The 13213-nt window shown below is 52.0% G+C and overlaps 1 protein-coding gene across 2 annotated transcripts in view; it reads right to left on the bottom strand.

Annotated features, from left to right (window-relative positions):
• Positions 1-5383: 5383 nt before the first annotated feature.
• LOC140403192 (disabled homolog 2-interacting protein-like) overlaps positions 5384-13213 on the bottom strand; it is a 117233-nt gene continuing 109403 nt past the window's right edge. For both annotated transcript variants that reach the window (XM_072490936.1, XM_072490937.1), the window contains one exon: positions 5384-12179. In XM_072490936.1, the coding sequence (XP_072347037.1) occupies positions 11967-12179 (213 nt within the window). In that variant the 3' untranslated portion in view covers positions 5384-11966. The remainder of the gene's footprint in view (positions 12180-13213) is intronic.

The raw sequence follows: 13213 nt of genomic DNA, 5'->3' as shown, positions 1-13213 counted from the left end.
ACGGCTATAGCCATTTCGGATCACGCTCCACACTGGGTAGACTTGGAGATAGGGGAGAAAACAGGAGGGCGCCCACCCTGGAGAATGGACATGGGACTAATGGCAGATGAGGGGGTGCATTAAAAAGTACTTGGAACTCAATGATAATGGGGTGGTCCAGGTGGGAGTGGTCTGGGAGGCGCTGAAGGCGGTGGTTAGAGGGGAGCTGATATCAATAAGGGCACATAAAGGGAAGCAGGAGAGTAAGGAACGGGAGCGGTTGCTGCAAGAACTTTTGAGGGTGGACAGACAATATGCGGAAGCACCAGAGGAGGGACTGTACAGGGAAAGGCAAAGGCTACATGTAGAATTTGACTTGCTGACTACGGGCACTGCAGAGGCACAATGGAGGAAGGCACAGGGTGTACAGTACGAATATGGGGAGAAGGCGAGCAGGTTGCTGGCACACCAATTGAGGAAAAGGGGAGCAGCGAGGGAAATAGGGGGAGTGAGGGATGAGGAAGGAGAGATGGAGCGGGGAGCGGAGAGAGTGAATGGAGTGTTCAAGACATTTTATAAAAAATTATACGAAGCTCAACCCCCGGATGGGAGGGAGAGAATGATGGGCTTTTTGGATTGGCTGGAATTTCCCAAGGTGGAAGAGCAGGAAAGGGTGGGACTGGGAGCACAGATCGAGGTAGAAGAAGTGGTGAAAGGAATTAGGAGCATGCAGGCGGGAAAGGCCCCGGGACCGGATGGATTCCCAGTCGAATTCTATAGAAAATATGTGGACTTGCTCGCCCCGGTATTGACGAGGACCTTTAATGAGGCAAAGGAAAGGGGACAACTGCCCCCGACTATGTCTGAAGCAACGATATCGCTTCTTGTAAAGAAGGAAAAGGACCCGCTACAATGCGGGTCCTTTAGACCTATTTCCCTCCTAAATGTAGATGCCAAGATCCTGGCCAAGGTAATGGCAATGAGAATAGAGGAATGTGTCCCGGGGGTGGTCCACGAGGACCAAACTGGGTTTGTGAAGGGGAGACAGCTGAACACGAATATACGGAGGCTGTTAGGGGTAATGATGATGCCCCCACCAGAGGGGGAAACGGAGATAGTTGTGGCGATGGATGCCGAGAAAGCATTTGATAGAGTGGAGTGGGATTATTTGTGGGAGGTGTTGAGGAGATTTGGTTTTGGAGAGGGGTATGTTAGATGGGTGCAGCTGTTGTATAGGGCCCCGATGGCGAGCGTGGTCACAAATGGACGGGGATCTGCATATTTTCGGCTCCATAGAGGGACAAGGCAGGGATGCCCTCTGTCCCCATTATTGTTTGCACTGGCGATTGAGCCCCTGGCGATAGCGTTGAGGCGTTCCAAGAAGTGGAGGGGAGTACTTAGGGGAGGAGAAGAACACCGGGTATCTTTGTATGCGGACGATTTGTTACTATATGTGGCAGACCCGGCGGAGGGGATGCCAGAAATAATGCGGATACTTGGGGAGTTTGGGGATTTTTCAGGGTATAAATTGAACATGGGGAAAAGTGAGTTGTTTGTGGTGCATCCAGGGGAGCAGAGTAGAGAAATAGAGGACCTACCGTTGAGGAAGGTAACAAGGGACTTTCGTTACATGGGGATCCAGATAGCCAAGAATTGGGGCACATTGCATAGGTTAAATTTAACGCGGTTGGTGAAACAAATGGAGGAGGATTTCAAGAGATGGGATATGGTATCCCTGTCACTGGCAGGGAGGGTGCAGGCGGTTAAGATGGTGGTCCTCCTGAGATTCCTCTTTGTGTTTCAGTGCCTCCCGGTGGTGATCACGAAGGCTTTTTTTAAAAGGATCAAAAAGAGCATCATGGGTTTTGTGTGGGCCGGGAAGACCCCGAGAGTGAGGAAGGGATTCTTACAGCGTAGCAGGGATAGCGGGGGGCTGGCACTACCGTGCCTAAGTGAGTATTATTGGGCCGCTAATATTTCAATGGTGAGTAAGTGGATGGGAGAGGAGGAGGGAGCGGCGTGGAAGAGATTAGAGAGGGCATCCTGTAGGGGGACTAGCCTACAGGCTATGGTGACAGCCCCATTGCCGTTCTCACCGAGGAACTACACCACAAGCCCGGTGGTGGTGGCTACACTGAAGATTTGGGGACAGTGTAGACGGCATAGGGGAAAGACTGGAGCCTTGGGGGGGTCCCCGATAAGAAACAACCATAGGTTTGCCCCGGGGGGGAATGGATGGGGGATATGGAATGTGGCAAAGAGCAGGAATAACGCAACTGAAAGATCTGTTTGTGGATGGGAAGTTCGCGAGTCTGGGAGCGCTGACCGAGAAATATGGGTTGCCCCAAGGGAATGCATTCAGGTATATGCAACTGAGGGCTTTTGCGAGGCAACAGGTGAGGGAATTCCCGCAGCTCCCGACACAAGAGGTGCAGGACAGAGTGATCTCAAAGACATGGGTGGGGGATGGTAAGGTGTCAGATATATATAGGGAAATGAGGGACGAAGGGGAGACTATGGTAGATGAACTAAAAGGGAAATGGGAAGAAGAGCTGGGGGAGGAGATCGAGGAGGGGCTGTGGGCAGATGCCCTAAGCAGGGTAAACTCGTCGTCCTCGTGTGCCAGGCTAAGCCTGATTCAGTTTAAGGTATTACACAGGGCGCATATGACTGGAGCATGGCTCAGTAAATATTTTGGGGTGGAGGATAGGTGTGCGAGGTGCTCGAGAAGCCCAGCGAATCATACCCATATGTTTCGGTCATGCCCGGCACTACAGGGGTTTTGGATGGGGGTGACAAAGGTGCTTTCAAAAGTAGTGGGGGTCCGGGTCGAACCAAGCTGGGGGTTGGCTATATTTGGGGTTGCACAAGAGCCGGGAGTGCAGGAGGCGAGAGAGGCCGATGTTTTGGCTTTTGCGCCCCTAGTAGCCCGGCGCAGGATATTGCTAATGTGGAAAGAAGCCAAGCCCCCGGGGGTGGAGACCTGGATAAATGACATGGCAGGGTTTATAAAACTAGAGCGGATTAAGTTCGTTCTAAGGAGATCGGCTCAAGGGTTCACCAGGCGGTGGCAACCGTTCGTCGAATACCTCGCAGAAAGATAGACGGAATTGGAAAAAGAAGGCAGCAGCAGCAGCCCAGGATCGGGGGGGCGGGGGGGGAGGAGGAACCAGAAGGACTCTCAGGGTTGTTAATATATACTGTATAATATGTATAGGTCGTTGCTGCAGATAATTTTATATTGGACTGTTAAATTATATTTTTGGAGAGTGTTACTTGTGATAAGGCAGTTGCCAATTAGGGTTAGTTTTCATTTTTGTTATTTATTATTTATTCATTTTCTGTTTATAAAATAGGTCATTGTTATTTGTGTTGTTATAATATTGTGTAAAGGATGCACAATGTACTATGTTGGTTGACCAAAAATTTTCAATAAAATATTTTTTAAAAAAGCTTGCTGAATAAATTGTAGCGCAACAATGACTTACACAAGTCGAGAAGTGATGAAGTCTATCGAGGCTTTATTAAGCAAGACTTGTTCCCCAGCAGCTCAGTTACAGAATGCGGCTGCGGGGAGAACTCGAGCTCATATACTCCGCCTTCAGGGTGGAGCCAGAAGTCGGCAGATCCAACCAGGACCCGGGACCTGTCAGCCAATAGCCTCTCGGCTTCACAGGTACCATATTACCCCTAATACATACCACCACAGGGGGCTTTTATTTGTCGGAGATCAGGGCGCCCTTTGAAAAGGGCACTCCAATATTGGGATTCCTGTCCTTGTCGGCATCTTTAGGCCCCGCCCCTCCAGCTGATTCTCACTTCCCCTTTTAAAATGTATGGAGTGTTGTTCAACACAGTGAGAAACATGGCTGCAAAAACCGGCGCGCTTCACATCGGTTTTCTCACTTAAGCCAACACGTTTTGGCAAGATCTTGCCCCTCCCTCTTCCTCTCGGGTACAACACATAACTGACTGACAACATCATCATCCATGTCACACATTAACGCACCCCATCCGTTAACCCCTTCCGCTACATTTGGAACTCTGAGTGACCTTTGAGCCTCGACGGGGAGTCCTCCCTCCTCCTCGCAAGAATGTGTCATCACCTCTTGGGCACAAAGCAATTCTACTGTCAAATCTCTAGCGTCACGTTGGGCAAGCTCCAAGTTTCAGCCCTCTCCAACTTGGGCATTCATTTTATTTCATTTCATTAACCTTCACCAATCAGCGAGTTGAAGGCATTGGGCCACATTGTCCAGCGGTTCGGAGGTGAGACGAGCGGAGGAATGGAGTCTGGTGTGTAAATTGACTGCAGCCAGTTCCACACACAAAGACAGCTGTAATGTTTGCAGCTTTTACTGAGGCTAGGCCAAGGTTAAGACTGATAGATGGGTGAGGATATATAGGGTTACCGAACTAAGGCAGGTTACAATATCGATCTGCCATGACCCACTGCTGCCTCACACGACAGGGACCCCGGTTCTATTCCGGCCTCGGGTGCGGAGTTTGCACATCCTCCCCGTGTGTGCGTGGGTTTCCCCCGGGTGCTCCGGTTTCCTCCCACAGTCCGAAGATGTGCAGGTTAGGTGGATTGGCCGTGCTAAATTGCCCTTAGTGTCCAGGGATGTACAGGTTAGGTGGGGTTACAGGGCTAGGGCGGGGGAGTCGGCCTGGGTGGGGCGCTCTTTTGGAGGGTCGGTGCAGACTTGACGGGCTGTAGAGATTCTATAATTCTAATGCTCGAAGGGCCGAATGGATTCCAACTGGTCCTATATCAGTCCATAATGTTGGGAAGATGGTGGTTACAGAATTGTTTGTCTTAAAGAACTCTCTACAGTCTTTACACAAGGTGATAACTGTAAGTTTTTATTAACTACTAGAACTATTTGCACCTGTACAGCGAGGAGTGCTGTCTCCATGCTTAGATCTGCACACGTCTCTGCTCAATATCACACTGACTCTGGGTCATGTGCCTACTTACATCACTGCTTGGGTGGTACTGTCTTAGTCCCGCATTAACCCTGTTTGCAGTACACATAATTTCAGTAATAATCCCCTTACCTTTTTCATTCAAAATGATGGACCGTTTCAGGGTAAAAGGGAGCGAGGAATTGTAATGGAGAGAGGGAATGGTTAGAGGAAGAGATCACCCAAATGTTGGATGATGAGTTTTAACATACACCCAAGTCAGTAATCTGAGGGACATGTTGGAACAATATTCCCAGGTACAGGAAAAACATTCCTCTTGAACCTTACCTGTCTTTGGATCTCCTGGACATCTCACAACATCTCAGAACATGGGATATCACCGCGGGCCTAATTGCTTTGGCAGCCACCTGGATGCAGTGCCAAGGCTGATCGATCAACCTGAAAGGTACACTCACCGAGGAAACGTATCCAAGTGTTAACTGTGCAATCATTTTTTATTACTGGTTTGAAATGTGAGACATGACGTTATCTGATTCTCAGACAAAAGCACGCGCAACTCGTACCCTCACAAAACGGCGGTCACAGATCACTTCACAAAACGGCGGTCGCGCATCTCTTCACAAAATGGTGGTCACAAATCACTTCACAAAATGGTGGTGGCAAATCACTTCACAAAATGGTGGTGGCAAATCACTTCACAAAATGGTGGTCACGCGTGATAATTTCACAAAATGGTGGCTACATGCCAGATGCACCCCTCCTTTACAAAATGATGCTTCACATGTACTGCCGACTGCCATCAAAGTTTGCCGAAATCCCGAGCTCCCACGAGCAGAAACACAGATCGTGGGAACTTATTACATGTAGCTTGCATAAATCATTCAGTGCTACATCTCACTTTTCTCGCCATTTTATTTACCTGAGACTATGGATAACCTGGGCTTCGGCTAGCTTCGGTAGATCTAGGTCTATGTGGGGTATCCGAAAACCGAAAGTATCTGAAATCCAAAATGCAACCCGCCCCACCGGGTTTTGGACGGAGGATACTCCAGCTGTACCCAGATCCCAAAATAAATCAGGTTGCTACTTCCTGTGTAATATCGTTTGTCTCTTCCCTGGCTTCGATCGGCCCCTATGGGAAGAGCAGATATCTGCTGCTGAAACTTGTATACCGTTCGATCCTAACCATTATTGTAGTCTTGTTTAGTCTCCCACTCATCACTATGTAAACCTCAGCTCACCCACTGAGCTGCCGGTATCCTCACTCGCACAAAGTTCCATTCATCCATCACTCCCACGCTTTAGTGGCCACAACGAGAAACTTATTTTTGTTATGAAGCAACTTGATGCACGATCAATTACAATTAAAGACGAGATAGTAACACAATAACTGAAGGCTTTAATAGACTAGAACTGTTCCCCAGCAGCTTCGGGACAGAATGAGGGCTGCTGGGACGGCACCGCTTCTTATACCCCGCCTGTCAGGGCGGAGCTACATACCAAACAGCCAATCGTAAACGCCTAGGTTTAACCAATGGTCTTCAGCCTCTCGGGTACTGCTATACCTGATAATACCACATTCGCCCCATTAAAAAAAAGAGTCCGGTGGGGGTGGTGGCCAGTGGTTACAATTGCATCTAACATGGTATGATCAGATATGGAGGTACCGTGATACCTCCTTACAGGGTTGTCGAGAATATTTACAAGCGTGGAAGATATATACATTGTGTTCATTTACAGCTACAGTTACGGTGAAGCAATCAGTCGGTCGGGTGGCCTGGTCGTCCTCCTGGATCGTCTGGGCTTTGGTGGTGATTCTGGTGGGGGTCCGGGCGTCTGCGACTCCGGGAGCGTGGCCTCGGCCTCCATGGCAGCTTCATCACCCCTAGACGGCGCTGGTGGGGCAAACGGTTGACACGAGAGGGGGGCGCCTGCAGGGGGCGTCGGTGGGTGGGAGGGCCGAGGCAGGAGCGGCGGGAGGACTGACCCTCCTGTGAGGTGCTGTGGAGGAGGGGTGGGAGGGGGGGGGTGTAATGGTTCGGGTGCGCGTGGGGTTCCGGCGGGTGTCAGGTCCCGTAGGGAGACCGTATCTTGTCGGCTGTCAGGGAATGCCACATAGGCGTACTGGGGGTTAGCGTGCAGCAGGTGGACCCTCTCGACCAACGGGTCCGACTTGTGCGCCCGCACGTGCTTCCGAAGCAGGATGGGTCCGGGTGTCGCTAGCCAGGTTGGGAGCGAGGTCCCGGAGGAAGACTTCCTGGGGAAGACAAGGAGCTGTTCATGAGGTGTCTGATTGGTAGTTGTACAGAGCAGAGACCGGATGGCGTGGAAGGCCTCCGGGAGGACGACTTGCCAGCGGGAGACTGGGAGATTCCTGGACCGTAGGGCCAGCAGGATGGTCTTCCAGACCATTCCGTTCTCCCTCCCTACCTGCCCATTTCCCCGGGGGTTGTAACTGGTCGTCCTGCTTGAGGCAATGACCCTGTTGAGCAGGAATTGACGCAGTTCGTCGCTCATAAAGGAGGAACCCCTCTCACTGTGTATGTACGCAGGGAACCCGAACAGTGTAAAGATACCCTGGAGGGCCTTGATGACGGTGGAGTTGCGGTTATGTCTGGACAGGGGATGGCGAATGGGAACCGGGAGTACTCGTCAATCACGTTCAGGAAATACGTGTTGCGGTCGGTGGAGGGGAGGGGGCCTTTGAAGTCCATGCTGAGGCATTCAAAGGGACGAGAAGCCTTTATCTGGTGCGCCCTCTCTGGCCGGTAGAAGTGCGGTTTGCACTCCGCGCAGATTTGGCAGTCCCTGGTGACTGTCCTGACATCCTTGATGGAGTAGGGCAGGTTGCGGGTCTTAATTATCGCGGAAAAAAATGAGTGACCCCCGGGTGGCAGAGGTCCTCATGGAGGGCTCGGAGGCGGTCCACTTGTACAGTGGCACATGTGCCGCGGGACAGGGCATCAGGAGGCTCGTTTAGCTTCCCAGGTCGATACAAGATCTCGTAGTTGTAGGTGGAGAGTTCGATCCTCCACCGCAAGATCTTGTCGTTTTTTTATCTTGCCCCGCTGTGCATTATCGAACATGAACGCCACCGACCGTTGGTCAGTGAGGAGAGTGAATCTCCTGCCGGCCAGGTAATGCCTCCAATGTCGCACAGCTTCTACTATGGCTTGTGCCTCTTTTTTGACCGAGGAATGGCGAATTTCGGAAGCATGGAGGGTACGGGAGAAGAAGGTCACGGGTCTGCCCACTTGGTTGAGGGTGGCAGCCAGAGCTATGTCAGACGCATCGCTCTCGACCTGGAAGGGGAGGGATTCGTCGATGGCGCGCATCGTGGCCTTTGCAATGTCTGCTTTGATGCGGCTGAAGGCCTGGCGGGCCTCCGTCGAGAGGGGGAAGGTTGTGGACTGGATTAGGGGTCGGCCTTTGTCTGCGTAGTTAGGGACCCACTGGGCGTAATAACAGAAAAACCCGAGGCAGCGCTTCAGGGCCTTGGGGCAGTGAGGGAGGAGGAACTCCATAAGGGGGCGCATTCATTCAGGGTCGGGGCCTATAACTCCATTTCGCACTACGTAGCCGAGGATGGCTAGGCGGTCGGTGCTAAATCCGCATTTATCCTTATTATACGTTAAGCTAAGGATTTTCATGGTCTGGAGAAATTTTCGGAGGTTGGTGTCGTGGTCCTGCTGGTCATGGCCGCAGATGGTGACGTTATCAAGATACGGGAACGTTGCGCATAAGCCGTACCAGTCAACCATTCGGTCCATCTCGCGTTGGAAGACCGAGACCCCGTTAGTGACACCATCTCGTGGCCGTTGATGAAGACCATCGTCATTGCTGTTGCGAGTGTCCGAGGTCGATTTTGGTCCAGAGTCACCGAGGCCAGATGAAGCAGTTGCGGGTTTTGATCGGGCAGCGTGTAGTCGGCCGAGCTGGGGGCCTGCGGCCCCATCCAAGATGGCGTCTCCCATGGGCCGCACATGGTGGTCGGGGATGGATAAAATGGCGGCGGGGATGGACAAAATGGCGGCGCCCATCCGTCGAGCGTGGTGTCCGAGGGGCAAGATGGCCGCGCCCGTGGCCCTAGGATAGGGGGGTGACGGTGAGTGCTGGCTGCCTTGGGCCCGAAGGGAAGGTAGCCACGGCGGTACGGAGTCGCTGGAGACCATGGCCACGGCTCATGCCTGGCAGACCCCGACAAAATGGCCCTTCTTGCCGCACCCTTTGCAGGTGGAGGTGCGGGCCGGGCAGCGCTGGCGGGGGTGCTTTTCCTGCCCGCAGAAGAAACAGTGGGGCCCGACGGAGTTAACGGGCCGTCTTACAGCGCAGGCGCGCGGGAACCCGGGGAAGGTCTGTGGGGCTGCCGCTGCGGGATGCCACGCAGCCCAGGGGGCCGCCGCGCAGTCAGGCGCATAGGACTGCGCATTTCTGGAGGCAATGTCCGTGGACCCTGCCAGGGCCCGTGCCTCTCTAAGTCCCAGGGTGTCTTTCTCTAAGAGTCTTTGGCGGATCTCTGAGGAGCTCATACCTGCTACGAAGGCATCCCGGATTAGGAGTTCCGTGTGCTCGCTCCCCGAAACTTGCGGGCAACCACAGTTTCTGCCCAGCACCAGTAGCGCACGGTAGAACTCCTCCAACGATTGACCGGGGCTTTGTCGTCTTGTTGCAAGCAGGTGACGTGCGTAGACCTGATTTACAGGGCGGATATAATGTCCTTTTAACAGTTCGATCGCAGCATCAAAGTCCTCTGCCTCCTCGATGAGGGTGTAGATCCCAGGGCTTACCCTTGAGTGCAGGAGATGCAGTTTCTGCTCCCCCGAGGGTGTGCCTCCGGCCGTCTCGAGGTAGCCTTAAAGCACGCCAGCCAGTGCTTAAATATCGCCGCCGAGTTCTCCGCGTGGGGGCTGAGTTGTAGACACTCCGGCTTGATTCGGAGATCCATCCTTCCAGCTTAACTGTGGTCTATTAAATTGATGCACGATCAATTACAATCAAAGACGAGATAGTAACACAATAACTGAAGGCTTTAATAGACTAGAACTGTTCCCCAGCAGCTTCGGTACAGAATGAGGGCTGCTGGGACGGCACCGGTTCTTATACCCCGCCTGTTAGGGCGGAGCTACATACCAAACAGCCAATCGTAAACTCCTAGGTTTAACCAATGGTCTTCAGCCTCTCGGGTACTGCAATACCTGATAATACCACACAACTATTTACACTTCAGGGTCCAGCTGGGACCACTTCGCTTTGCAGATGGGCCCCCTCCCGTCCCTCAGCGGGGAAGCTCATCTTCCATGAAGCCTACTGGGAGGCTACTTGATCCGTCCCGTAGATCTTGTGTGGGCTACAACACATGCCCACTGACCAACTCCGGCTCTTGGTCCAGTAACGCCTCAGCTTTGATATTCCCGTCCTTTGCAATTGAATCCCTCTGTGGCCTGGCTTGCTACCGACCCCTGTAACCCCCTGCAGCCCCACAACCGTCCGGCATCTCGCAACACCCGAGTATCCTCCAGCCCTCCGTCGGTGACTTGTGGCTTCAGCTGCCAAGTCCCTGGGCTCTGAAATTGGGGTGAGTGCGAGACGGGGACCGCAGATTTTCAAAATTGGAGCTCACCATCTTCAATTAGGGATGAGCAATAAACGCTGGTCGAGCCAGCAACGCCCACATCCCATACATGCATTTATGGTCACTAGCAGCTGATTGGGGAACGACAAAATATAATTCTCTTCCTCCCTCATGAATAGCGGAACACAAAAGGCTAAATGGCCTACTCCTCTCCCTACGTTCTCCCCACTTGTGTACCCCTCTCCTTCTACAAGATCTTTTGACCCACCCATTCTAAATTTGTGTCAATGGTTTTGTTTGAGAGCGCTCCTGTAGACTTCCTTGAAAGACTTTGCTGCATTGGAAAATGCCAGATGAATGTAAGTTGTGCGACACTTAAATCTTCTGCACTTCCATATTTGCCAGCTCAGAAACTGGGCCCTCGAAACACATCACAAAATGAACAATATCAACCTACACTTGCCAGATCTGCACAGATAAACAGAGAATGTTCCAGATCGGCAGCAAAATATGATGCTTTAAGCTCTACAATATTTTTCAGGACACGTAAAACTCAGAATATTATACAAAAATAATACAGGAATGTTACAATGGATTGTTTACAAAATCTCATCAAAATGTCATCTTCCACCTCAAATTGCCCTCTCCCCAATGTCCTGGCTTGGATGGACATGCCGCTGGGTCAATGTCACGGGGGGTCCTTAGCTAACAGCACAGTGGGTGTACCTACACCACAGGGACTGCAGCGGGTTCAAGAAGGCGGCTCACCACCACCTCCTCAAACGGTGATTAAGGACGGGCAACAAATGCTGGCCTCGCGGGTGACTCCCACGTCCGAATGCTTCTACCTAGAACAAGGTGCGCAGCGTGAATCGCACCCTCACTCTGGCCAGGTGCCTGAGGTTGAACATTGGTCGAAGGTAACTTACACATGGGTGTTCCTGAACATTGTCGAGATCTGTGCGAAATACGGAGAAGACCTCAGGACGCCAAGCAATAGCATGGAACGCACTGAGGTAAATCCAAAAGTCTAAATAATCCTTTCAGTACCAAACCACCGGCTTCTGGGTCGCACATTCCATTAATCTGAATTCATTGTTAAACTGATAGGAGTGGGACAAAGCGAGTGGAGGGAGAGCGGTCATGTGGTGCACCAGTACGGACCAGTTGGACCGAATGGCCCGTTTCTTTGTCATTCATTCTGTATAATTTTATGTGTGTGTTGAATCCCAAATCTGTTCCCGTTCTTGCCCTGTTGCTAATGATTGGCCGAGACACTATCAACACTCCCCCACCGCCCCCACAAACACATCAATAGGCTGTAGTTAATGCTGCCTCCTCGTCGACAATGATTAGCACACGAGCAGCAACATCGATGTGTACCCAGGCGGTGCAGACGAGGCAGGGTGACAGAATTATATACTTTTTTGCTCCTTTCTAATGCCATTTCTATGGGAAGGCACAATTCCAAAGGGTGAGAAGGTTCTTAGCTAATCTCGGATTGGCCATTTTCCACAAGCGGTGGCTCGGTGAGGATGGACAGTGTCTTCAGACTGGGCTGGACGCTGGACGGAGCCCCGGCGGTGGAGCTCGATGGGGGGACGTGGTTGGAGGTGGCAGGTTGCTGGTTGTCCCTCAGCACCTTGAAGGAGAGTAGCAGTTCCTTGTGTCCTTCTTCCATTGCAGAGAGGCGGCCTTCCTGCATTAAAAAAAAAACCCAGAGGCCTCTGGTTAAAGGCACGGATCTCAAACCCACCGTCAAACACCATGAGCTACGTTTGGTGATGAAGCCGTGTTTAAGGATGAACCTACACTGTTACATGCTCAAACTGCCTGCACTGAATCCCCAAAATTCTTCAGACTTCCTACACTGAGGCAGCACAGTGTCCATTGGGTGTGTATGGAAAACCAGCCTGGTACAGTAGGACCATACGATGATATGACACAGAAGGATGCCATTCCTCCCAATGATCGTGTGACAGATCTATCCAACTAATCTCATGGCCCCGCCCAGCAAGGGAAGAGTAGAGACATTGGAAAGGATAAACATAGATAGAAAGGAGGTGCTAAATAGGTTGGCATCACTCAACTTTAACAATCGCTTGGTCCAACACTGCTAATTCAAGTTAAAGTGGAGCCCAAGCTCTGACCACAATCCTCCTTGGGTATGAGAGTGACGCGTGAGAGCCAGAGGGCTGCCAATTCCAATAGAGGTGAGGGGTCACCCTGGTAACTATAGGCCAATTGGTCTGGGAGTGACCCCACTGTAAAGAACAAAGTCATTCTCATTACGGGTGCGATCTACCGGCTGTGCTATCCCCGAAAGGCAGCGTGGTGCGCTGGTAGATGCCGGGAGGTTCACCTCGAGCAATCACCCGAGATGGCGCAATGTGAATCCCGCCCATTGTGGGTAGGATCCCTTTATAGCAAATCTGCATATTCGAGTGAGACAGCTGGTCTCACTCTAATGGGCGCTCCCACCATCTACCCAGATGTTACGGTTTAACCCCTTCAAGGACCTCGGGCGAGCACCGTTCAGTACTCGTCTCCACAAAGGGGGACCAGGCGGAATGGCACTCGTGGGGGTTTCCCAGGGGGTTGGCTTCTGGGAGCTTGCCCTCTGGGCAGGGTGGTACCCTGGCACTGCTGGTGCCACGCAGGCACCCTTGAACTGCGACCTGGGTGCCAGCCTGGAACTGCCAAGGTGGCCAAGTGCCACACTGGCATTTTTCC

The sequence above is a fragment of the Scyliorhinus torazame genome, chromosome 27, assembly GCF_047496885.1.
Source record: "Scyliorhinus torazame isolate Kashiwa2021f chromosome 27, sScyTor2.1, whole genome shotgun sequence".
NCBI classification, from domain to species: Eukaryota; Metazoa; Chordata; class Chondrichthyes; order Carcharhiniformes; family Scyliorhinidae; genus Scyliorhinus; species Scyliorhinus torazame.
The sequence above is the reverse complement of the archived record's forward strand: the minus strand, read 5'-3'. Positions and strand labels throughout refer to the sequence as shown.